Below are 27,115 nucleotides of genomic sequence, written 5' to 3'. Positions count from 1 at the left end.
TGAGAGCTTTTGAAAGAGGAAAACGGCGTTCTTCAACGGAATTGACAACCCGACGAGTTCTCCTTCTCCGAATTCAATCGTGTTGGAATCGATCTAGGGTTTAAGAAAATAATTAACGCTTCGGGAAGCGGCGGAATTTTAAAAAATTTCTTTTACAAGTAAAAACGGTTTTTACTAACCTAGACAAGTGCAAGTACATGTAATTAAAAACTAATATGAGCTAAGAAGTTTACTAACCTTTCTTGAAGCTTGATCTTTGAGAAGCTCTTAGAAAGTTGCAACGCTCGTCTCCCCTCGCAGCACATCTCTCTTCCTTTCCTCGGCACCTCGAGCAACCACGAAAGTTTCTATCACTAAATCACTCGAAATAAAGGAATTAGTGAGTGGGCACTTTTAAACACTACGACTTAAGAACGAGTCTTGAAGTCGCAGAGCTAAACACTAGGTCGAGTGAGGACCTAGGTGCCAAAACAAGAAAAATCGAAAATAAACTAGAGAGAGAGAGAGAAGAGGGGCGGCAACCACAAGTTCTAGAGAGAGAAGCTCTCAATCTCTAACTTAGATGGAATGAATGAAAAGTGTGGAATGAGGCTCCTATTTATAGGAGAGGTCTCACCTTCAATAAGGTAGTTTCCTCTTCTATAGAATATCACATATTCATGAGCCAATTTCCCTTTTCCTTCATAGAGGTGCACGTCCAAGACAAAACAAGTAGTCATTGGATTTGTTTCCTCTTTTGTTTGCTTCTCTCTTGACCATATTTGGGCGCCCACATGCTTCCTCTTAGGGGAAATTTGTTTCCTCTTTTTCTTTTGGCAAGTATCATGATACATTTATGCACAAAATATTCTCTCTTCCTATGGGTATAATGGGCGCCTACTTTTCATCTAGAAGGAGCTTCTAGAAGCTTCTTCATTTGTTCATGACAACATGAGAAAGGCCCATTAAGAATTTTCAATAAAATTCTTATGAAATGAAATTAATCCACAAGGCCCAATGATCAAGTCATGGCCGAGTGATGCATGTCATCAAATGACCTTGTCAAAAAATTTATTGACATTCATTTCATCATATGTCTCAAAAGACAAAACTACCCTTTTGACAATTTTCGTTCTTGTTTTGACTTAGCTTCCAGTTTAACTATTCCTATCGATGTGATTCGTGACAGTGACCTCATGGACCCAAATGAACAAAGCTTGAACTAAACACTTGGACTCAAAAGTTCACAAACCTTTTCCAAGTTTAGCTTAATGCCAACTGACTCCACTAAAGAGTTGACACTGAAAATCTCTCGGTTCAAATGAATTTATTTTCTACTCAAGAATTCACGTAATTATAATGAGCGGATCCACTGAATATTATCTATGTTTACCCTTCATGAATGTCATCAGCTAGTCGGGATTTACTAAATTACCATTTTACCCTTCTAGCTGTTATTTCCTCAACTCCTTTGTCGCTTGTGAATAAGTTAGAAACAATGTATATGACGAGGAGCTAACAAGTCACATTGTTTCATCCAAAAGAGTCAGGACTCAATTTGGACACTGGCCTGTTCATTTATTCACACTCCAAGGAACAAAGCATGATGTGACATACATTGCATTTCAGCAATCTTGTACATGAATTCCATATCTATGAGAACTTCACAAAGTTACTCATGACATACTCACAACTTAGTACTTCACCAATAGGCCCTGTTCGGAATCACATAGTGAGTCCGAACTCTGACTTTCTCAAATGAGAATACTAAGGTGTGAAATGGCATGTCTCATTTCAGGATTAAGGTAAGCATGATGCAATTCGTACATAGTGACTTCGAGACATAAGAGGTTAAATGGTTTGTTCGTATCTTGTCTCTAGAAGTGCACTGGTCAATTCAGTACCTTCGGAAGATACCTAGAAGAACTATAGAGTCCCCAACGCTCAATGCCTCATAACCAGACATCATAGATTCTTCTAACAATCATACTGAGGTCAATAGTCCTTTGACCCTAAGATTGCGAATATATCGTTTTAAGCAAACTACGAAGAGTTTGTTCATGCAAATCTACATTTGTCTCTTCGTAAGTTGTTAAGTTTGTTTATGGACTAAAAGACTAAGGTTTTATCATAAAGCTTCAAACAAAGAAAGAATGAATGAACGTTTCAACTTTATTAATGAATGAATAGGCAATTACAAGCAAGAGTCGTCATGAGACTTTATTACATCAAATGTACAAAATAAAGATTACAACTCTTCTTGTGGGCACCATTGACAACAAATCGTTCTTCTTTCTTCCCTTTCTTTTATTTATTTTATTGCTCTAAATTATTGTTGAACATCAATTTTATTTAATATGAATTCTGTGTTGGTTTCAATATTTATTTTAGTGCTTTTAATTATTCTGTAATGTTTAGCGTTGATTATGAATTCCATTAGAGGCTAAGTTTCTTTTGGGGTTGCGATGTAGCCGGGATTGATAATGGTTGGGGGGCTCGTTAGGGTTAGATAATCATTGTTTGCTTCATTATTATGGATTGCTTGATATGAATTGTTCGTTATGCTTTCTAGTGCTTGATCACCATTAGAACTGTTATCTAGGATTGTTTAGCTACTCGAGAGAGAGTAAATAATCGTGGTTTTGTTCATGTCATCATAGTTGATCCTAGGTTAGAAAATCTAGGCAATTTATGTAATCGTTTGAACTCTTGTTTCATTGCGTGTGATTGTTTTAATAGGATTAGATGCCGAGAGGATAATAATCCGTCAATTGCATAGGTTTGCTAGAACACTCGAGAGAGGCTAGTGAATAAGTTTGATAGAGTGAGATTAGCATCCATAGGAGTAGATTTTGTTGTTCGAGCCCGAAACCCCCGTCCTAGTTAGTTCCGGTGAAATCGTGACCCCTACCTTCTCTTCTTGCAAAACTCGTATTTAACTCTCTACTTTAGTTTTATTATTGCTTTTGTTACAACCATCTTCTTAATCTTACTTGGAATTAATTAGCATAAAGTTTCAGAAAATCGCTAGAGTAACTAGTCTCTGTGGGATCGATATCCGTTACTTACGTAACACTATTACTTGTTCGATACATCCGCTTGCGTGCTAGTTATCAAAATATCGCAACAAAAGGCACGCAGGCCTACAAGCTTTATACAGAGAGTGATGTATGAAGGGATAAGAATGCAAGCTGTCAAGACAGCCTGGCAGGGATATTTCCGTTGTGATACCAATCCTTGTCAAGTCTCAGTCACCAATAGGAGAGCTACTGTTTGTACGAGAAGAGGAGAGGCTGACACGTGTGGAGTGGTCCAAGCCAAGCTGAGCGGGAAAAGCTTACTTTGGAGAAAGAGGAGCGGGAGAATGGATAAGGATTAAAACGACAGTGTCAAGTTTGATCTTTTGGTTTCACTGTCGTTTTATATCACTTAATACAAGGTTAGACTGATCTAGAGATTTTTTTCAATTAATTGAGTAACTAAGCCACTAAAATTTGGAGATTTACTATATAGCCAATTTTTATTTTTTTTTTTGTAAATTTTAAGTATATAGTCATTATGGTGATGTGTAATTAATTGGACGTTTATAGCATTTCATTTATGTCATTGGAGTCTGATAGTTATTTACAATTATTAATGAATATTTACAACTATTAATGTTTTTTGGATTTGTTAATTAAATTTTGTGGCTATTAACTTAAAAATTACCAAATGTTACCTACATGGAAAAACATGAGTTTTCATATAGCTATATATCTTGAGAGCCATTTTTTGGGGTAATTGGCACAATAGTCCAATAGTCCACTCTCCATTTAAAAAGTAGTCAAAATTTCATTTTAGTAACAAAATAGTCCACCTAATCCGTAGTAAATTAATAACTAAAGAGTAAATTAAATTAACTAAAAAGAGTAAACTTTACTCTTTAGTTAATTAATTATATATTGCGGGTCTGATGAGTTATATTCTTAATAAAATGAAATTTTGGCTAGAATTAAAAAAAAAAAAAAAAAAACTAGAGAATTGACTAATTGCAACAAATTCATAATTTTTTTTTTATCACTTATACTTAAGTATGCTTGATGCATAAAATGAAGAAAAAATTAAAGTTAATTAAATTTTAAATCATATTTGAGTAGTTAAGAGTCGTAACAAAATTTTAAATTTTGGAGCATTAAGATTCAAAATCATGCTGTAATTTGAAAATACTTATATAGAATGCTTTAATATTTTCTTTAAAATTATCTAATTAAAGTTTGGGATTTTAAAAATTAACACTGCATTTTAGCTAATGTAGCTGTTCAAAGAAATTTATCATTTTCATACAATGTAGAACATCTAAATTTACATCAGTTTTCTTTTAATTATTTTCCCAATTTTTTAGTGGAGGCGCGTGTCCCACTAACGCCCAAGTAAATCCGTCCCTTCTTGCCGCAAAATTATCAATAAACTTTTCTTGCTTTTCTTGGTATGCCTTATAAACGTGAAGTTATTTGTATAAACCCTAAATTGATTTGAGGGTACTAAGAAGGTTAATTTATTTGCTCTAGTTAAATGTGTATCATGATTGATGTTATATTATATGTGTTTTGTTCCAAGCATATACTGGGATTTATCAAGTTCTGAACCTAATTAATTTTAGCAAATCAGTGGGTGAATATAATTCTGAATGAACTACTAGATTATAAATAAAATAGAAAACCATTGAGCTAAGAAAAAAATGGGAAAAGATAGTTCAATTGTTGGAAATTAATTAGGATGGGATGCTCTATAAGTTCTCTATCTAAGTAAATCTTCCATGGATTTACTTTGCCAAAAGTATAAGCATATTTTTTTTCTGCGCCTAAAAGAAATTGATCATTTTAAAATAATAAAATCGTCTTTTTTTGCGGTCCTAAATAATTTAACTATCGATTTCCAAAGATGTATATTATTGGCTATCGTAGGGTCCTAAATAGTACGAGTTGCATATTATAAAGGGTAAACTAGCAACGTAGCCATTTTGAAACATGGTTTTTGAAATCTAGCCAACGTTTGGTAAATTTTGCAATCTAGCCATTTACTGAAATTTACGGATATAAAATACCTAATTTACCATTTTTCTTATACTTACTTGATCAAAACACTAGCCCACGTTTGACCGGTTTGAATTGTATACAGCCAATTAATTTCATATTTTTTCGCAATTTAATTGAATATTTAGCTAATTTAATAGGAGATTCGGTGATATAATTAAAAGAGAAAATTTAATGCAATAAATGCACAAAAAATTTACCATAAGTAACAGAAATTAACAAATCAGCGGAGATTAACAAAAATTTACAAACATTTACACTGTATTTGCTTACACGGCTATAATTTCAGCAATTTAATTTCAGTTTTTTGAATTCATAATATGAGATTCGGTGATGTAATTAAAAGGGAAAGAAAATATTTATTTGATTGAATAAGTCAAACAAGATAATGAATACACGTAATTATGATAAAATCTCGTTCAAAATTAGAAAATAAATTTGGAAAACAAAAATACCGTATTAAATGCGTATTAAAGGAAAGGAAAGAAATCGGCTCCACCTGCACATATGTAAATTTACCATAATTAACAGAAATTAACAAAGCAACGGAGATTAACAAAAATTTACGAACATTTACACTGTATTTTCTTACACGACTATAATGTTAATTAAAGAAAAAAACGCTCAATAACAAACTTTGCTAAGTATAGAATTTTTTTTAAAATTCGAAATATAAACCGAATATAACAAATTTGGCTACAAAACCAAGTTTCAAAACGTGGGCTAGTATTTTTGAAACCAAATCAAGGCTAATATAGTAAATACCATCTTACATAAATATGACACGTCATCAAATTTGGCTAGATTCGAAAATTAAATGAAACGTTGGCTAGATTACAATTGTAATGTTTTATGTGGCTTAGATCGACTAATTTTTCTATTATAAAATTCTGACATATGATTTCTCTGATCCTCTAATTGAAATTTTTTTTTAAAGGATAAAACGATCCATCTGTTCCTGAATAGCTTCTTTCAAAAGGACTTATGCTTCCTCAGTAAATGTCTTGGTAGAGGATATGATTTCTTGGAATTTAGGTTTATTCATTTTTAAGTAAATACGTAAATCAACGATAAATTTTCTTACATGTGCAACTTCTAATGAATCAAGATAACCATTCGTTCCGGTATAAATTGTATATATATACAAGTCCTAATTTTATTTTCAATTAGAGGATCAGAGAAATCATATGTCAGAATTTTATAATATGCAACTCGTACTATTTAGGACCCTACGATAGCCAATAATATACATCTTTGGCAATCGATAGTTAAATTATTTAGGACCGCAAAAAAAGACGATTTTATTATTTTAAAATGATCAATTTCTTTTAGGCGCAGAAAAAAAAATATGCTTATACTTTTGGCAAAGTAAATCCATGGAAGATTTACTTAGATAGAGAACTTATAGAGCATCCCATCCTAATTAATTTCCAACAATTGAACTATCTTATAGGCAAAGTAATTCTGACATATGATTTCTCTGATCCTCTAATTGAAAATAAAATTAGGACTTGTACTTGTACAGTTGTACTTAAATATATATATATATATATATATATATATATATATATATATATATATATATTAGAAATATTGGTTTAGGATATTGTCTAAGTGCATGAATTAAAAAACACTAAGTTTGATGTTACCTCACATTTGAAAATCAAATTTAATGTGGAACACTTTAAGAAAATCAAACTTTTTGGTGAGTAAAACATGTAAAATACCCTTGTTAAAAACCTTCGAAACAACTAAAAAGATAAAGACAAAAATTTTGAAATCACTAAAAAAAATATAGACAAAATTTTTTAAGATATAAAAATGAAGGCAAAAATTTGCAAATATTATTTTAATATTAGTGATTTTTCTAAGTGTTTTTTTTTTTTTTTGGTCTTGATCTTCTTCATCGTTTTGAAGTTTTTGTTTTCATTTTTTTAGTGATTTCAAACATTTTACCTTTTATTTTTCTAGTGATTTTGAAAATTTTAAAATGTTATTTTTAGTGTTTTTTTTAAGTGTTCAACTTGAAGCTTGATTATTAAATGTGAGGTAATAGAGTTTAGTTTCTCAAGTTTTCTAAATGAAATTTTTAGCAAAGCTAAATGATTTTTTTTTAAGATGGGTTGGTGTAAAGTTATTGGATGTAAAATAATAATAAAAATATTTTAAAATTGACATTTGAGGTAATATACGCCACTAAATTGATATGTTCTTCATTTTGTATGCCCAATTAAGGTTGTGCATAAACCCTAAAATTGATTTATATGCTCTAGTTAATTAAGTACACTATGAATCCATGATTAATGTTCATTTAGAATATGTGATCTGTCCCAAACATGTTATAAGTAAATCTTCGGGGATATATTTTGACAAAAGTAAAGGCAATTTTCTGCCTAAAAGAAATTAGTCCTTTCAAAATAATAATCTTCGTCTTTTTTTTTTTTTTTTTTGCTGGAAACATTCGTCTTTATTTGGCTGCCATCTTTCCACTAACTGGTACCAATATATTGCAGTCCTGAATTTGGATTGTCGGAAAAATTACTAAAATACCGATTACCAATGGTTGGAGATGGTTATATTTTTCCAAAAAATTAAAGAATTCTAAAAATTTTCAAATGAAAAATATTTGTCGATAAGAATTGACATAATTTATAATCTATTATTAACTTAATAAAATTTAACAACCTATGAAGCTGATTACCAAATTACACAAAATCGTAATTCATTGGTTTTTTTTTTAGAAATCTCTTTTAACGGAAATCAGAAAAGTATAAAGTCTTAATTAATTATATAATATTGACAATCATAATGAAAATTATATTTACAAACAATACATTGTAATAAATACAGTACCAAACTTCATAATTTAAGATAAAATTCAAACCACAAATCAAATTTGTCCGAACAGCAAAATTTCCATTGGCTGCCAAATTATTCTAAAATAAATGAAAGGTTTACAAAATCCCCTCCTGTGATTGAAAATATAATTATAACCTCTATTTTTTTTTATTCATACGTTTACATATATTGTATATTTAATTATATGAAATATTTAATCTCAAATTACAAATAAATTATTTAAACTTTAAAAACAATGAATGTTATTTTAAGTGATTGAACTCATATCTACATACAAAAAATTGGAAAATTGACAACAATAATATCAATTGTTTGTCACTTGCCAAAAATCAATTAAAACTCAAATATTGACATATTTAATATTAAATATGTCACGAAATCAACCATGTTGATGATAAAATGTGTCACAGAATCAATCAATTCGTGATAAATATATCAATATTTGAGTTTTAGTTGATTTTTGATAAATAACAAACAATTTGTATTATTGATGTCGATTTTCCTAAAAAATAGTGTCGTCCAAATTATTTTTGGGGATAACTTCTACCTTTTTTTTTCAATGGGACGACTTCTACTTAAAAATATGTGAATAGTCTGACGTGAGCTTTAAATTATTTGTACGTGCATATTTTATTATTAATTTCCTAACCAAACTCAATTATATGAGAGAGAAATGAGATGTCCTTTACCTTAATATATATACATGTCCTATATACATGTCCTTTATCTTATAAAATACGAAAAGATCCCAAATAATCTAGAACTTTTTTGCATAAGGATAAAAATAATTTAAATACTAAATAGTTTGAATTTGATAGAACTATTTAGCCTAAAATTAATATAGGTGAAATTTGTTGTAACTAGTCAAGTTTGTCATTTTTATTTGGGGAATAGCCCAAGTTTCATTTTATTAAGTAAATAGCCCATATTTTCGGCTTAGATCATAACATCCTTGGTAAATTCGTGAATATGTTAATTTAATTAACCTACTGGAGCGAGTTAGGTTAATTAATTAACTTATTGGTTGAATATTAGTTTAGGTTCTGATTTTTTTGTAAGTAAAGTTAATTTACTAAATGATTGAATTTCGGAATTAGGTTAATTAATTGAATGCTTTGAATATCAATTGACTTAAGTTATGATTTTTGTAATTTTTTTTTAATTTCAAATCCTTCACAGATCAGTTAATTAATTAACCTAACTCACTCCAGTAGGTTAATTAAATTAACCAATTCGCGAATTTACAAAGTGCCTCTCCTCAATCCCCTCCATCGCCGCCGATTTCCTCTCCGCCGCCGATTCCTCTCCCCCCGCCGATTTCCGAGTCAATCTGAACTGTCGATTCTCCGCGAGTTAGGGATCAGCAATTAACTGTTTCTTCTTCTTCTCCACCTCCGATCTCTCACCACTCTCTCTCCTCACCAGTCCGGCCAATCCTCGCCGTACCTTCCCTGCGCCGCCAAGCAGCAGATCGCCTTCCCTTCTTCGTCTTGTTCCTCGGCACAGTGGTCGAGCTGGTTCGTTCCAGTGAGGTCGAGCATCGCCGCCGTCGGAGCTCGATGAAATCGACGCCATCTATGGCGGATCTTGACGGCGTCTATGACGGATCTCGCCGGCGACGTTAGAGATCAACAACGAAGATGGACGATGATTGGCGACGACGCGGCGGCGTGAAATGGATCGGCGGCGATCGGCGGCATGAAGTGGATCGGTGACATGAAATGGACGAAGACGAGAACGAGTTTAAGTTTAGGTTTTGGGAAAATTGAGTTTTGCTCTTATATATGAGGGTAATTTAGGTAGTGAAAGCTATTCACTTAATTTATTCAAACTTGGGTTATTCTCCTAATATTGGTAGGTTGATTGACGATTGAGCTAGTATTCTCACTCTCCCTTAATATAATGTGGCTAGTTGTTTATAATTAACAGGTAGTTATTATCAACTCGGCTGGTCCCCACGAGAGGGTGTTGGTTTTAATTTATATTTTTACAATAGTGATTTTTTTTCTAGACAATGCCAAATATAATAGCAAGAGAAAAAAAAATTAAAGTGTGAATTGGAGTGAGCATTATTCAGGGGTGGAAGAAGGAAAGGCTGATCATTATTCGAAAGAAAATGGGAATCAAACTAGGTTGGAAACTCGTTCTTCATCTCTGCTAATTCTGGTAAAGCTCAACCAAATACTCATTTAATACTTTTTCCATTTACTTATTCTCTTTCAAAGTCTCTGAGAGGTAGGTATATAGTTTGATAAATAAATTTTAGCAATATACTTTAAGACGTATATAAGAGATATGGTTTATGATGTTTTAGTTAGTTTCACAAGTGTTGTTTAATATCTAGTGATCTGGATTTTGCTTATTCAATCACAAAAGTTTTCACCTTTGTTCTTGTACTGTGATTTTTTTCTCAATTTTTTTTTTCTACTGATGTTTGTTCTTTTACATGGTAATAATGATATTGTATTTTTTTTTTCAGTTTATTTCTCAACATGTTCAATCCGGAAATAGTCTTGAAGACCACAAAAACATAATATATAGAGATCATCATTCCAAACCACAAAACCATTCCACAAACCCCATGGGTCACATGGAGTCCAACATAATGGTCTTCTTCACCTTAAAAGACCTGAAACTAGGGCAAACCATCCCGGTCTACTTCCCCAAGAAAGACCTCAAAAACGGAAATAATTTTTTCATAATATAAGATAAAGATTTATCTACTGATAAATAATAATTTTTCAGAAACTACGAATTGAGACGTAACAATACGTCTAGGTGGCGATATTATTATTATAATTTGATTAACTAATTAATATATTAGGGGTTTTCCCGAAAAAAAGAAAGTGCCCATTTTTAAATACAAGAGCCTGCGTACACGCTAACTTTTGATTAACAAATGTAACTGAACTTCCCTTGTCTTATTAAATGGCTAGTTAGCCTTTTTTACCCCCTTAACTATACCCTTTTATAAAGGAATATACCAGTGTTTTTACCCCGTTTTGAAAAATACAAATAATACAATTTAGTATAAAAAAAAATTACTACATGATTTCAATATGTTTGCATGCACATCTTATAATATCAAATTTACTTCTCAATAATGGCTGTTGAAATGTGGCGTTAATGAAATTGTAATCTCTTTGTTTGATTGAGGAGATGGATATCAAACCATTGACTCGTCCTTCACACAATTGTTTGTATTAATCATATGCATATAATTTATAATATTTCTGACGAGTGGTATTTATTAACCTTTGAAAGTTCTAAATATATTCCAAATTCAACAATTAGAACTCTTCCCTATGATTTTTATTAAAAATATTATTCATTCCTTACTATATGGGATCATCATCGGATTTTACAGCACAATATAATATATGTATTTAATATTTCGGTCTGTCTTTACACTTAATAAGTTTGTTGGCTATATTTAACTAATCAGGAAAATTAATCAATGAGTTGTGTAGAATATTTCTGTAATCTGGATCTCTTGTTTTACTTTGTATCCCTTTTAATTTACTCATAGTAATATTTGAAGCTATTTAACCTTTGTTTGCTTGTTTATTTGTTTTTTATATGTTTAAAATTTTCCGGTTTTCTACGCAATTTAATGATAACCATTTTGTTCAAAAAAAAAAAAACGCTAACCGTTTAAATTATACCTAACATTCACTTATTATTTCAAAAGGTATTCATTTCAGTAACTGTTGAGAAACGGAATTTTGAACAGAGAGAGAGAGAGAGAAATGAATTGAATAGAACTTCGTAGCTTATTCTCATTCACCTTTGATGGTACATTGACTGATATAAACTAACAACTTTTGTAACCAAGTTAATACAAACCCCATGGGTCACATGGAGGCCAACATATGATGGAAAATGCAAGGGAAAGTGTATAACTAAAATGAGAATTTCATTTTCTTTCGAAAATCAAATGGAAAATGAGAATCTCTCCACATTTGTCTATGAGGGGATCACATTTATCTAGGGTAAAAATGTAAAACTTTTTAAAAATGGGCAAAAAATGTAAATAAAAAAATTTAAGGGGGGCTAATTAAAAAAATCATGGTAAAAATGAAAATTTTCTAAAAAATGGGTCAAAAGTGTAAATTTTATAGGATAAAAATGTAAAAAAATTTAAAAATGGGCAAAAAATGTAAATAAAAAAATTTAGGGGGGCTGTAATTAAAAAAAAATTCATGGTAAAAATGAAATTTTTTTAAAAAAATGGGTCAAAAGTGTAAATATTTTAGGGTAAAAAATATAAAAAAAAATTTAAAATGGGCAAAAAATATAAATAAAAAAAATTTGAGGGGGAGGGGGCTAGAGCCCACCCTGGACTTGAGTTAGCTCCGTCCCTAGTCTCATCGTTACTTTCCCGTCAATTTTCTCTCATATTTTCTATGACTTTCAAACACAATTAGAATTTTGACTTTTTCTATTATTTTCTCTTACATTTTCATTTTCTCTATTATTTTCACTTTCTCTCTTATTTTCCGGGTTCCAAACGGAGCCTAAAAGACCTGAAACTAGGGCAAACCATCCCGGTCTACTGATAAACCCTTGCCCTAGCTGCCTCAACGGGACGAAACTCACTGCCTCTATAAACAATATAAGTTTCGTGATGCCTCAAACCGGGCTTCTTCAGGTATAAAATAGACGAAAGAATTTTTTTTCCTATTATTATTGAACTATAGATCGAGAGAAATTGCGTATAACAAAATACAAAATCGTTGAATTTATTTTATGGAATCTAGATCGTCTGTCCCTTTTCGTATATCCAATAAAAATAAGTCACATCCCAATTTCTTTTAATTATTATTCTAAATCTAATAACAATAATAAAAAGGTGACGGCGTTATAATTTTTTATTTAAGAGTCATGTAGCGAGACATGAAAAAAAAGATAGATGATTCGGATTCATTCTTATGTAGATGAAAATACGAAGAAGTACTTTTTTATCGTCTCCCAAAATTTGATTGATTTATTTAATAAAAAAATTGGCTACGTAAGCCACCTAAACTATAGGAATTGTAAATTAGCCAACCTTTGGTAAATAATTTGTAAATAGCCAACTTGCATACGTGGCAGCGTATTAACTACCTAAAATATATGTTTGGTGGTGTTAAATAAGGCTTTTATTAATTTGTTAATAAGTTTACTTGGCTACTTACAAGAAATTAACCAAAGGTGGGCTATATCTCAATCCACTATATCCGTGTGGCTATATAACTTAATAACGGCCCTTATTTAATTGTATATAACTTTCAACTATCTTATTATACGATATATTGTTAAATTGTTCAGGCTCGCTACTTTGGAATCAAAGGGGTTTTCGCGACCGATTTCCCCGATCGCCCACCAGCCGCTTTCAACTACACGGGCGCCCCATTGACCGCGAATCTCGCAACCAAAGCCGGGACGAAGGTCAACAAACTTGCTTTCAATTCGAGCATCGAGTTGGTTTTACAAGACACTAATCTTCTAACTGTGGAATCACACCCTTTCCATCTCCATGGATATAACTTTTTTGTGGTTGGAAGCGGAGTCGGTAACTTTAACTCTAGTAAAGACCCGCTTAAGTTCAACTTAGTTGATCCTCCTGAAAGAAACACCGTTGGAGTTCCCACCGGTGGACGTTGGACCGCCATCAGATTTAGGGCTGACAACCCAGGTAACATTTATTTTTCATTGTCATTAATTAAACCACGATTAATCATGCAAACAAACAATTTTTTTTCACTTATTGATTTCACATTCCAAATACAACGTACTCTTATACATGCCAAATAATATTTTAAGAATAAAAAAGTCAATTATCTTTGAACTTTGCTGATTAGAATTAGATAACCTAAATTAATATATTTATTAATATATAAACAATATAGTATATTTTAATCTGTTGATGAATGATTAGCCAAAGTTGACTTTAGCTAACAATAATAGCAGCCGCAAAAATACTTTTCTCCTTTCACTCACTCACCTATGGAACCCTTTATTTTTATTTTTATTTTTATTTTTGTCAAAACGGAGAGGAGAAAAATATTTATATATCTGTGGCAATAATTTATGGTAATTATTTGCAGGAGTGTGGTTTATGCACTGTCATTTGGAGGTTCACACGGGTTGGGGTTTGAAAACAGCATTTGTAGTGGAAAATGCACTACTACAAAACTAGGATTCTACAACGCTTAAAAACAGTTGTAGAATGTTTCTACAACGCTTATTAAGCGTTGTAGAATCCTGCGTTGTAGAAGCTTCTACAACGCTTAAAAATCCGTTGTAAAATCCAACAGCTTTCTACAACGCTTAATGATCCGTTGTAGAAACTAAGCTTCTACAACGGATATTTAAGCGTTGTAGAAGCTTCTACAACGGTTTGAATCCATTGTGTAATTTTTAAATGTTTTCAAACATCTCGCCGCGGCGAAGTATATTTTTCGCCGCGGCGAGAAATTCTACAACGGATATTCAATCCGTTGTAGAATCATGTCGCCGCGGCGGAAATAATACGTCGCCGCGGCGACTTGTGTGCCGCGGCGAAGTACGTTCCACGCCGCGGTGACATGATTCTACAACGGATTGAAAATCCATTGTAGAATGTTTTCGCCGCGGCTATAATTATACTTCGCCGCGGCGAGGTTCACGCCGCGGCGACTTAGGTTCTGCGCCGCGGCGAGAGTATTCTACAACGGATTTTTATCCGTTGTAGAAGTTTTCTGAATATTTTTTTAAAAACCCGCCGCGGCGACGTTTTAGTTTCGCCGCGGCGAGGTGTATATCGCCGCGGCGAAACTAAAACATCGCTGCGGCGAGTTTTTGATGCATGAATAATGTGCTCTCGGTATCTTTTTTGCCGCGGCGACTCTTATTTTTCGCCGCGGCGAACGTTATACGCCGCGGCGAAGACTTTATTTTGAACCTGAAATCATTTTTTACACGTACTAAACCCGGTTTAAAAAATATGGCACCTGAAAATAACCTTCAATCCAAAAAATAATATATACATCTCCAAAACATTCAAAAGAAATATTTACATCTAAAACCAATCCAAAATTGAATATAAAAACTAACTAATCATCACAATTAATAAATGTTTGTACATAAGTTACCCATTCTTCCCTAACTCTCTCTAAATCCTCTTTTGTATAGTTTTTCTTACTTTCTAATTTTTCTACACCTCCTAGGACTATATCGCTCGCGCATATACGAAATAACAAAATACCCGCATTCCGTGTTTCCGGTTTGTCTCGGAGCGTTCCAAGCCTTGATGTACGTTGACTGTCCGTTATTATTGGTTTTTTGGTGCTCGAGCTTGAAATCCACAAAAACCCTATAACACGAAAATCATAAGAGAAAAAACCTCTACAATGATTTATAATAAAAATAGTTTAAAAAATCAAAATATTACTTTTTTATCAATCGAGTTAAATCGATTGGAATTTTATTTCTTAACGGGTCGAAGAACATAGCACTATCTCTCCAAGGGTCGAGGACAACGAGCATCCAATGCGCACCTTTATTGTACGGCATCATAGCTAGTTCACCAAATTTGCATTTTCGTACTATGTTTCCAACGTCCTTGACTCGTTTTGACAAATAAGCGTCCTCGTCGTTGTTTTCGATGTACGAACTTAAGCCCGGATTTATAAAACAATAGTCTCGACTCTTCTTCGCCTTTTCTAGCCTCGAGCGTAGATAGCTATGACAAACAAGTATTTGATTGATCAAAACACTAAATATTGAATATTTATATTAAAAACGCATATAAAGAAAACACTAACTCCATATAGACCGTTATGCTCCCCGTGTCAATTTCCAAGTATTGTAAAAAGTCGGAAACATCTTCAAATGACACCGGAATCGGGATAGCCGCGAGACTTGGACTAACATTGACCATAATCACATCCCCTTCCGGTAACATTACTTTGTTGGCATGTTGAGCGAGCAATCGAAACTTTGGATTAATCACCTTGTACGGAATCTTCTTAGTATCATCGATGCTAGGTTCACTCTTTAAACCGAGCTTTGAGAGTTGTTTGACAACCGGACCGCGACTCTCTATTCCCGTGTCCACTTCGATCAATCTCTTCGGCCACGAGACAAATCCTCCTATTGCATCTTCAATGGTTTGAGCTTCTTCGGTGGGAACCTTCCAATCTTGCAAATCCTTTTTACGATTCTCCACCCCTGAGATTAGTCTGTTTGTGAGATATACAGCATCCAAATCGCTGAACGGAGAATTCGGAAGGTAGCCTAGATCTTGTTTTTTATATAAGTTTTGAATGGCTGTGTCGCGTTCTTTCTTCAATAATATATGACATCTATTCTCCACGCTAAGGGCTGCAACATACTTATTCCGGTGATCCTTGTCTAGGGTTTCTCTTATAACAGTCTTAATCAATATCTGCTCTTCTACTTGTTTCAGTGATTTCAGTGTCGCCCGAGTCTCAAAAATTTTAGAGTTGACGTCCTGGACACTTGTTTGCCAATCCTCAATCTGAATTTTCATAGATTTCATTTTCTCTTGATCACGAGAAATGATTTCACGAAGCTGTATGTGAAAGGAAAGAAGACACTGAATTAGGCGAGAGAGAGAAGAAATCACGTCAAGCATGTTAGAACCTACGGACAAAATATCTGAATATCAGAGTAAAGGAAGAAAAAAAAAACCTGAAATTCTGTATCTTTCAATGTTTGAAGATTCTCCAATTTAAGGCGACAGACCTACATCTCTTGATTTAAATCCTTGATACGTTTCCTCATTTCGTCCAACGCCTTTGCAAATCTAAATAATAAGCAAAGGTCACATATTTGAAATGTATGAAAACCAATGTGATCCGAATCCAGTTAGCTAAATGCATAAAACAAACAGAAATGCTCTAGAATTACATACTTAAGAAATGACAAATATATCGGCAGAGTAAAATCATATACCTTGTGATGGAGAAGATATCATCGAATTTTTTTTTTACAATACGTGGGTCTTCAAAAGGCCAATTGGCTTCGTCTTGACGCACGAATATCACATTATCGAGAATTGCTTTGGAGACGCCCATCAGAGCAACAGTCTCTGTATCCATATCGGCCCAACAAGAAAAAGTATGGTCAAGTCTCTGCGGAGGCAATAAAACACTCATCATCAAGAGTACTGAGAAACAAAACTTTTGACTAGGCATAAAGTCCTACAAGTCCAGTTTGGAGATCCATGGTTTTAAGAATTCTCTGCTGGTTGTTCCTCGAAGCTTTTGGAATCAATATAAGAGACCTTATAGAGATTGCCTCCATTGTTGGGGTTCTGATTCGTAGCTTAATTGTCCCATTTACAGATGAGCAGTAGCCCTGACACACACACAAACAAACATTTAGTGTACACACAATCAAGTGAAGAGATCCAACTTATATAAACATGTTTATTCACACACACAATTAATGTGAGACTATCCCACTTTAATATTTCCCTTCAGGCACAGCGTGATCAGGCCGAGTAACAATCTCACTCACGCTTCGCGTTGGCCGGGCCAAATTCAAATTGTGTGAATGGGCAAGACTTTAATATCATGTTGAATTTCATCTTAAAACCAATTGATGCAGAAGTCAAATCGATATATAAACATATGTTTATTGACACACACAATCAATATGAAACTATCCCACTTTAATATTGACAACTAAGATCTCAAATTCAACAAATTATCATGTGTCCAAATTAACCAAAATAAACAAATTACAAGTTACGAAAATAGAAATCTCTTATTCAACAATAATATATGTCAAGTTGACTAAAATAAACAAATGACGGGCTACGAAAAAGGAAATATTATATTCAACAAAATTATGTGTCAAATTAAGCAAAATAAACAAATGACAAGTTACGAAAAAAAAAAAAGAGATTCCGGATTCAACAATAATAGATATCAAATTGACCAAAATAAATAAATGACAAATTATGGAAAAAAAATTCAAGGACAACGAACAAATATTCGAAGACCAAATTTTAGAAATCGAAATAATTAAGGATTAAAAAATCGAAATCCATACTAAGAAAACAAACCCAAATGTGTTATAGCACAAACTTATAAATTTATTATAATTATTAACGATCATTACCTAAAATAACACCCAGAGATTTATTAAAAATTGACAAAAACAATTTATCCCAATCTTTCTTATTGCTGATTGTAAGGTCCATGAACATAAAATGTTATCTTCAGCCTTTGTAGATCGTGAGAGATGATATGGGAAGAGTTGTGGGTAACGATTGCGAGTGAAGAAATTTGTGGTCGTTTTTATGGATAATTGCACCAGAATATGGAACACCATTTTTTCAATACTCAACTTTGAGCCAGTAGGATAAATAATTTCTTCATGATATTGTGCAAGGAATTTGCTAGATGGTAACAACATGTACTCAGAGTTGAGAGAGAGAGAGAGAGAGAGAGAGAGAGACCTTATGGATGAAACTATTAGCTGACCTCGCAGGAAGCACTCCTGCACAGGAAAACTTCATGCATTCCATTATCGCCTGAAGATCGACGCCAACACAAACACATAACCGCCAACAAAAAAATCGATGAGGTTCGAGATAGAATAATAGTGAAAACATGCAATATATAGGTATATAAGAGAGAGAGAGAGGGAGAGAGAGAGAAAAAGTACAGTTTTTCCGGTGCCAATGTCACCGACGATGAGAGTGAGGGGCTTGAAGAAAGTGATAACAATCCCTTTCTCGGGATTGATGCTTCGAATCCCTTCGATGAACATCGAATCGACAGTAGTCATTTTGCTGGCTCTCTCTTGGGTGACAGACGTGGGAAGAAGAAGAGTTTGGGTTCTCAGAAGATTTCTCAAGTTTTCTATTTTGTTTTCTTATTACACAAAAAAAGAAAGGAAACGAGCGTGTCTCATACGGCACAAATTATTTACATTGAAGTTAAAATAAAAAATAAAAACAATATCACTAAATAGATTAATATTTAGTATTTACTAGCCCATTCTATACAACTTATTGGGCATCTAGTCTAAGTTTTATTTTATTAAGAAAATAGCCCGGCAAGTAAGTTAATTAAATTAACTTAACTATTTAATTAATTTACTTTACCCTGGAAATACCCTTTTTTCAAGAACGGTAACTTAAGGTATTCATCTTTGCACATCGGCTACCGATCGACGCGTTTAGTAAGATCAGCCAAACGAGAGTTAATATACTTGAATTCTTGCTCAGTAACGTAAACATTATGGTGAAGTTCAAGAAAGATCTGTCAGGAAAAATCACCTGAAAAGTGCGGAATATGATTTTCCCTAACCTTCTCAATATATTGACATGAATGTTAATAACAATTTAATGACCGACGAGCCGACCAGCTCAAGACCGACGAGCTCGAGACCAACAAGCTCAAGGATGACGACGACGAGCTCGAGGTTGGTTCTTCCTCTTATTTAAATTTAGTGAATGTTTAATTTATTATATACTATTATTGACTGCCTATTTTGAATCAATATACTTTTTTATATGTAATTTTTTCTATAATAGCGATTATTTTAACTTAATTCGTCTTAATTTATTATATACCATTATTGTTTGAAATTTAAATATAGTTCACCAGTTTAAATACTTTCTATTAATGATACATTTATATATATAAATGATTATATTTGTATTTATATTTCAATTTTATAATTTGGTGTGTTTGAAAAAGAATTCTGCCCAAGCTCTCCGTGGTAGGACTTCTCCGAGGACTTATCCGAGGATTATACATTTATATTTTGATTTACATTGCAATCTAAATTGTTGAAATGCCATTATTGACACGAATGTCAATTTATTATATTGACACGAATGTCAATTTATTATATTGACACGAATGTCAATTTATTATATTGACATGAATGACAATTTAATGACATATTTGTCAATATATTATATTGACATGAATGTCAATAACAATTTAATGACATATTTGTCAATAAATTGACATTCATATCAATTTATTGACATGAATGTCAATTTATTGACATATGAAGGCAATGAAGCATACCAGCGTGTTCGTAAGTGGACAAGAAAAGTAGACCTTTTCAGAAAGGATTACATATTCATTCCAGTAAATTACAGGTAAGACTGGTTTCAGTGTTGTATTGCCTGAATTTTTTTACTATGCGATTAACCGATGCAACATGGTTACAGTTTTCACTGGAGTTTGCTTGTCATTTGCCATCCCGGTGAAGTGCCAAATTCAGTAGGTAAGAATAAATATTGATACACTGTTATCTTTTTTCTTGAATAATAGTTATCTCTCGGTCATTTTATGTTTCATTATCATAGATGAAGAATCTGAAAGTGTATGTGGTCCCCGGTGGAAACCTTGCCAAGGTCCAACGTGCTGTCTGTATGATCTCCAACTCAACCAGTGTTGCAGAGGTCTTCTCTTCCATTGACCACTAGTTTGACTTCATGTACGCCAAGCGAGCCTTTGTGCACTAGCAGGTTGGTGAGGGATTATTTTAACTTTAAAATATAAACTGACAGTTGAGATCTATTGAGAATTTATTGACAATAAAATATATCCTTTTAAACTATCAATAAAATACATCCTTGTAAATATATAGACAATATATTGAGAATTTATAATATTTGAGATTTTATTGACAAATATGTCAATAAATTGACATTCATGTCATTAAATTGTTATTCATGTCAATATATTGACATTCATTCATGTTCATGTCAAGAGATTGACATGAATGTCAAGAGAATGACATGAATGTCAATCTCTTGACATGAATGTCAATCTCTTGACATGAATGTCAATAAATTGACATGAATGTCAATAAACAGAATGGTCCTCTTCGTCTTGATGGTTGTCATAGCAGCGTTCACATCCTTGGGGACCATGTCACCTCTGTACATCAGACAGCAAGCCATGTACATCAGCGTTCACATCCTTGGGGACCATGTCGCACTTTGCCATCATGGTAGGCCTGTTGATTCTATACCTTTCGTAAAATAGTGAAACCTTGACCTGTGTGAGTAATAGACATGGCTGAGTTGGTTGGCGGAGCGTTGCTTTCTTCTTTTCTTCAAGTCTTGTTTGAGAGGTTGGCTCCAAAAGACATCCCCAAGCTGTTCTATTACTCACACAGGTCAAGGTTTCACTATTTTACGAAAGGTATAGAATCAAAGTAAGACAATACTTCCGTAAAAAAAAAAGGTAAGATCGTAATTATAGACTGATTAATTTTAGTCCAAAGTTGTCTTTAATTAGCAAACTACCATAACAATAAAAATAAAATAAATAAATAAAAAAATTATAGAACTATATAAAATATAAAGAACAAAAAGAAACAGATCGACGTTGATAATAGATCAAGGTTTCTATATACAAAGTTGTCTTTAATTAGCAAACTACCAACCAACTCAGCCATGTCTAACTGATAATAGATCAAGGTTTCTCTATTGTCAAAGTAAGACAGTATTTATAGAGTAACTAGTTCCAGAGTTGCCTTTTTAACAAACTAGCATAGCAATAAATATAGAATCAACAAGACAGTATTCTATTTAAAAAAAAAAAAAAAGTAAGACAGTATTCATTGAGTAAGTTTTTATTTATTACGAAGCTGCCTTCTTTAACAAATTAACGTAGCAATAAAAAAAATTATGTAACTACATTCAATATTTACCAAAAAAAAAAAAAAAAACTCACCAGAGAGACGAAGTTGCTACGCAGAAGACGAATAGTTGAAAATCTCCACAAAACTATGGCAATTGAAATTTGAATGAGTGTTGGTAATTCGCGCCAGTATATGAGCTCGAAGAAGGTCCTAGTTCAGATAAATTCGATGAAACCAAGCCCGATTTTCCAAAGCACAAATCACCTCTGGGCTCAGACAACTATTCTCTGACTTCATGACTGTTTATCCGTTCAAGAACTACTACTTCAGTTTCTTGATCACATGTCTCGCTGGGTGCCGGAGAAGGATCTCGATCAATGCTATCAGCTTTTGGCATATTTCGAGAGCGATTTTCAACGATCTTGTATATTAACTTCTTGATTTTTTGTCTTTTGAGAGAAGCCTCCTTAGGCAGGAACCAGTTTCTGCTTAACTGGAAATACGTGAACTGGTAAGTTATTCTACGAATGTCATTCGCATAGAGAGTATGTTATAATTGAAAAGCAGTAATGTAAAAACCAAAAAAAAAAAAAATTAATATTATTCAGTTATAGTGTGAATGGTAAAAGTTTATAAACAACGTTCTACAAAGTATGATTAAAAGAGAAGTACTGCAGGGTACTGATTCCCACTCTTAAAATCCTAACCGGGGAACTACTGAAAAATAAATAACTATATGAAAATGTAAATTGGAATATATGAAAACTTACAAAATTGGATGACTTTGTGACATTGAAGGGGCAGAAGTTAAGAGGGGCTTCTTCCAGAAAGCGCTCCACATAATGGAGCAAGAATACACCACAGTCAAAGAAATTCTCCTTGCTGTGGTAACTAATGAAGATGAAAAACAATGAAACTGTAAATAAGAAATGCCTTCTTCATAAACAGTGAGTAATGATGGTTGGAAAAGATGATAACTTCTAAACACTCCTCTTGGTAATTAGTTAAAAACATTCTGAAAACACTATGAGATGCTTTGAGAATGTCGTAGAATATTAAAAAAGGCAATGACTTGGAAAAGTTATTAAACATTATTTTGGTGTGATTAAGCCAATCTCCTTGGTGGTACTTAGAGGTATATATACCTCGAGCGAGATAAATTTCATGAGAAGGAACTTTAATGAAGCATCATTTGCAGCATCATTATGCCTTTCTTTCCATTCTTCACATAGATAACTACATTACAGACACAATGAGAAAAATTGGTCACAATTAGCATCTAATGCTATAATAACAGCTTCTAACTTGAGAACTAAATAGTTAGTTTAAGCAAAAATATAAAACATAGTATCCTTTAGCTTAGTTATCAGGCAAATGTCAAAAGCTACCTCTGGATGAGATTCTTAAGGCCATTGTGACTTCCTCGGATAGAATCCATGTGCAATATGCACGGTACCTTGGATACACTTTCAGATTCTTCATCTATGATAATGAAACATAAAATGACCGAGAGATAACTATTATTCAAGAAAAAAGATAACAGTGTATCACTATTTATTCTTACCTACTGAATTTGGCACTTCACCGGGATGGCAAATGACAAGCAAACTCCAGTGAAAACTGTAACCATGTTGCATCGGTTAATCGCATAGTAAAAAAATTCAGGCAATACAACACTGAAACCAGTCTTACCTGTAATTTACTGGAATGAATATGTAATCCTTTCTGAAAAGGTCTACTTTTCTTGTCCACTTACGAACACGCTGATATGCTTCATTGCCTTCATAAGCTTCAGATCGATCTTGGTCTAAATCCGCAAGCTTCCGAAAGAAAAAACTATTGAAGAAATGAAACTTGTGCTTTTCGTCTGACTGAAAGTTTCTGGCCAAAAATCTACAAGAAGAGCTCGTAATCAGGCTTCCTAGGAAATTTCCCAAAAATTTATAATTTCTTCCAACCATTCCAGATTAGGTATAATTTTATAAGTTCAGCTTATTACAGAAATGCCAATAATTTGATAAATTTTATAAGTATCCATGAGTTCAGCTTATTTAGTCTATGCCCATAATTTCAAGTCCCACACGTTTATAATATTATTAAAGAAATGCTCTAAGCTACAAAATTAGCAACTCTAGTTTCCTTCTGTGAATTAATAACTAGAACTGGATACTTGAAATAACTAAGAGCAGTCATATTATAAACAAATTTAAACTTACTTGATATAAAAATCAATTATGGTATCGTTGATAAATCTTTCAGGTTCCAGGAGTTCCATGTCTTCTTTGTGGATGATAACAGCATCAGGATCTCCTTCTGGATAGATAACGTCTTGAAAGGGCTTATCTTTTGCGACTTCTTTTTTATCTTCTTCTGTTTTCTTCTTTTCTTCTTCTGTTTTCTTCTGCCCACTTACAGAAACAAAATTCATGCCGACATCTTCTCGAAGACCTGTTTGAAATTCAAAATCATTGAATGTGGACAGTACGAACTCTCGAAGGGAAACAAAGTCATTTCGGATTTTGATATTGCAAGTTTCGACTGCCTTCACCCGATCCTGAAAGTATTTACGTGCAAATAAAATTAACTCATAACTCCTGAGATAGTTGTTACGAAATACAGTATTTTTGTGTGATGATTCACCTTTATTTTTTGCAATTCCGATGTCTTGATGTTCTTGACTACTCTCGACGGCTTTGCGACTTCAGATCCGATTGGATTGAAAACCAACTGCAGATTTACAACTGCATCAACCTCATTTTCTTATATGTCCAGAACATCATCAAAATTTAATATAAGCGAAAGTTGAAGTTACGTTGGTGCTGTTGAAGGGTATTTTGTTGACTGTGACCACAGAGATTTTAGAATTAGCTTCCCACCGAAGCATCGACGGGGTTGCTGTGTTTGAAATTTTTGTGCATAATTTCAACTCGCTGAATATGGGCATACACTCATATGCCCAAATCTGAAGCGCCACAATGAAGGCACCAATGTTAATCTTCGTGGGTTTCATCCTATTGTAAGACTTCCGCTTCATCACATAGCAATGGATCCGTTCCTTTAGGAAATCCCAAACAACATTACCCCACGGATGGTTGTTAAACTCGTCGGGGTTATCGACCATTTTAATGAACGCCATGTTCGTGATTGATTTTTTTGGGCTATCAGCGAGAAGGACGTCGTACAAGAAATGGAGGAGTAAACACTTCACCCTCTTCTCCACTGGCCACTTCTTTCTTTTCAAGACCAAAGAGGTTATATGTCCCCTGTTTTTCTCTTTCACAGGCAGGATATATTTCTTGTAAAGCCCATCCTTCTCTTCAGGGCCGTCATAGTTGAACTCTTTGTAGTTTTCTGCAATGCGCAAACCCACGATGTCAGCCAAGTGTTGTCTTGTAAAGGGTCGTGGTTGGCCTCCAAGCTCAAAAAAAAGTATGTCGGAAGAGTCTTTGCCATAGCGACCACACCTAACCATGATACTATGGATGATATTCGAGGACCGGGTGACTTTCGGCATTCGTAGAAAATGTCCGAAGCATGTAGCTTCGAAAAGCTTTTTTTCTTCGGGGGTCATATCCGTTGATTTCTCGAACTTGTCGAGATTCCCAAAGAAGCTGAACAAATCACTGATCATCTCATCTGATAGATCTCGAGACCAAGCCTACATAAAAATAAAACCAGCAATTCAAATATTCAAAACTGTCATTAACTGTAAACATGTCAATAATATTTGAAGATTTTATAAAATGGATCTCATGAAATGCCAAACAGGTCAATATACTTTTATTAAAAAGAATCTATCGTCATGTTTCTCTAAACAACATTCACAAAACAACCAGAGACTACCTTTCTAAAACAGTTCATACAAAACATAATTCAGCACGTTTCAACCAGAATACCACAAATAATCTATCAAGCAAAAAGCGACGCAAATTACATGATTATCGGAGCTTGACGATGGTTCTTCTTCACGTTTAGCTCGTTTTCTTTCCCTCTTTGGAGCCGACGACTTCGTCTTCTCCATTATCGGCTTTTCCTGGAGTTAGGATTTCTTGACCACCGGCGGTGTTCTCTTGTTTTTCCTAATCGGCATTTTCGTACCCAGGATTTCACAAAAAGGGGACCGGAAATTATTATTAACCAACACAAGTACATCGACAGTCAATCCTCTGTCCACGTTTTTTTTTTTTTTTGGGGTGATTTGGGCGAATTGCGCGGGAGATATGTCCATTGAGAGAGAGAGAGAGAGGTACGCTGAAGGCTGAGTTTGGGCTAAATTTATTTTAGAATTTGGGCTTGGAGGAGAAAATAACAAAACCTATTTTCCAATTTAAAATCATTTGTTAATTGTGATTTTTCTTATTTTAGGACTAAAAAAATGATTTTTTCCTACTTTGTGTTTTTTTTTTTAAGTCTAAAATAGGACCTCGTCAGCAGAGATAAATTTATTTTTTCATCTTTTTACCCTCACTTTCAGCAGAGATAAAATAAATCGCTCTATTCCGGAAGTCTTGTTTTGGTCAATTCCTGCACTTGTCTGTAATCACCAAGTCTTCCATGATTGCAAGTCATTTGGTCTTAAGATCAAGGTATTTTGAAAGTGCTAATATGTCAAATGACTCACTGGTAATTGAGATCGGAGGACGACCAAGGAGGCACTCGGACATGACGGCGTATTCATGTCAATAAATTGACAAAGATGTCAATATATTGACAAATATGTAACAAAATGGAGCAACCTATATTTCACATTCAAACTGGTGACACTCACTTAAAGCCCTTGGTCTGCATTGTTTGAAGGTACACGGATAAACATCTTCACGATTTCGTGGGCTGCAATTTTTTAAGGTAGTTTCGAGAAATCAACATCCACAAGAACTCCAACAGCTCTGAGATTTATTTTATTGACATCCTTTTAAATATATTGACATGTTAATGCCACCAGTTTGAATGTGAAATATGGTTTGCTCCATTTTATTGACATATTTGTCAATATATTGACATGAATGTCAATATATTGACATGAATGTCAATATATTGACTTGAATGTCACTATATTGACATGAATGTCAATAAATTCTCAAATCTCGTCAAGTATTGGGCTCGATCTCGTAATATGAATGTCAATCCACCCATATTGACCACCCATATTTGGCCGAGTAAAGATGACCGGGTGATCTTGGCCGAGTGAAGATGGCCGGATGGTCTTCTTTTTTGGCCGGTCGGGTGGTCATTTTATTTGGCCGACCAGGTGGTCATTTTTGTGGTTTTGTCTTGAAGATTTGTCAAGAAGTCTAGCTTGAAAACATTCTTTGAGAGTCTTTTGAAAGACATTTCATGAGAGTTGACTCGGAGCTTGGCGCGTGAATTTGCTTGTAGGCTTGGGCCTTGTGTATGGGCTTGATGTTTCGTTTTTTTGCTCTCGGTGTGTTATTTACACCATGTGAAAATAACGACATAACAACAACCTAGCATAGCAATGAATACTAAATTATAGAACTATAAAAAAAAATATATAAAAACAAAAACTTACGGGAAGACAATGGGTTCTGTATAGAATAGATAGATATATATACACAGTGGTTGAAAATATTGGC

General features: G+C 33.5%; 3 protein-coding genes and 1 long non-coding RNA gene across 4 annotated transcripts; 1 reads left to right on the top strand and 3 right to left on the bottom strand.

Annotated features, from left to right (window-relative positions):
- Positions 1–9,550: 9,550 nt before the first annotated feature.
- LOC149388626 (laccase-11-like) lies at positions 9,551–14,091 on the top strand. The gene is made up of 5 exons (XM_089622482.1): positions 9,551–9,621; positions 9,962–10,076; positions 12,427–12,561; positions 13,221–13,587; positions 14,000–14,091. Exons 1-5 carry the CDS (start codon positions 9,551–9,553, stop codon positions 14,089–14,091), a joined length of 780 nt encoding a protein of 259 aa, XP_089478608.1.
- A 2,672-nt stretch (positions 14,092–16,763) lies between these two features.
- On the bottom strand, positions 16,764–18,695 carry LOC149388625 (DNA repair protein RAD50-like). The gene is made up of 5 exons (XM_089622481.1): positions 18,573–18,695; positions 18,364–18,438; positions 17,103–17,255; positions 16,851–17,029; positions 16,764–16,767 (listed from the first exon to the last, which is right to left on the bottom strand). Exons 1-5 carry the CDS (start codon positions 18,693–18,695, stop codon positions 16,764–16,766), a joined length of 534 nt encoding a protein of 177 aa, XP_089478607.1.
- A 2,109-nt stretch (positions 18,696–20,804) lies between these two features.
- On the bottom strand, positions 20,805–22,393 carry LOC149388624 (uncharacterized). The gene is made up of 3 exons (XR_016301031.1): positions 22,292–22,393; positions 21,614–22,014; positions 20,805–21,038 (listed from the first exon to the last, which is right to left on the bottom strand). It is a non-coding gene; the product is annotated as an uncharacterized LOC149388624 (long non-coding RNA).
- Positions 22,394–22,461: 68 nt separating this feature from the next.
- Positions 22,462–24,405, bottom strand: LOC149388623 (putative ubiquitin-like-specific protease 2B). The gene is made up of 7 exons (XM_089622480.1): positions 24,334–24,405; positions 24,162–24,248; positions 23,738–24,075; positions 23,214–23,414; positions 23,086–23,141; positions 22,910–23,003; positions 22,462–22,757 (listed from the first exon to the last, which is right to left on the bottom strand). The coding sequence occupies exons 1-7, from the start codon at positions 24,403–24,405 to the stop codon at positions 22,613–22,615; spliced, it is 993 nt and encodes a 330-aa protein (XP_089478606.1). The 3' UTR covers positions 22,462–22,612.
- Positions 24,406–27,115: the final 2,710 nt, after the last annotated feature.

Source organism: Urtica dioica, chromosome 8, assembly GCF_054948205.1.
Source record: "Urtica dioica subsp. dioica isolate 48M chromosome 8, U.dioica_male_clone48M_v1_H2, whole genome shotgun sequence".
In the NCBI taxonomy this organism is placed as follows: domain Eukaryota; kingdom Viridiplantae; phylum Streptophyta; class Magnoliopsida; order Rosales; family Urticaceae; genus Urtica; species Urtica dioica.
The sequence above is the reverse complement of the archived record's forward strand: the minus strand, read 5'-3'. Positions and strand labels throughout refer to the sequence as shown.

Coding starts and splice junctions, on each gene's coding strand:
- LOC149388623 (XM_089622480.1), bottom strand. CDS start 24,405: ATGCTTCGGTGGGAAGCTAATTCTAAAATCTCTGTGGTCACAGTCAAC. Junction 24,249..24,333: donor TACCCTTCAACAGCACCAAC/GTAACTTCAACT, acceptor GTAAATCTGCAG/TTGGTTTTCAATCCAATCGG. Junction 24,076..24,161: donor CGGAATTGCAAAAAATAAAG/GTGAATCATCAC, acceptor AAATACTTTCAG/GATCGGGTGAAGGCAGTCGA.
- LOC149388626 (XM_089622482.1), top strand. CDS start 9,551: ATGGACGATGATTGGCGACGACGCGGCGGCGTGAAATGGATCGGCGGC. Junction 10,077..12,426: donor CTTCATCTCTGCTAATTCTG/GTAAAGCTCAAC, acceptor TTCCAAACGGAG/CCTAAAAGACCTGAAACTAG. Junction 12,562..13,220: donor CTCAAACCGGGCTTCTTCAG/GTATAAAATAGA, acceptor TAAATTGTTCAG/GCTCGCTACTTTGGAATCAA.
- LOC149388625 (XM_089622481.1), bottom strand. CDS start 18,695: ATGACTACTGTCGATTCGATGTTCATCGAAGGGATTCGAAGCATCAAT. Junction 18,439..18,572: donor ACATTGGCACCGGAAAAACT/GTACTTTTTCTC, acceptor GTCGATCTTCAG/GCGATAATGGAATGCATGAA. Junction 17,030..17,102: donor TGGATCTCCAAACTGGACTT/GTAGGACTTTAT, acceptor TTGCCTCCGCAG/AGACTTGACCATACTTTTTC.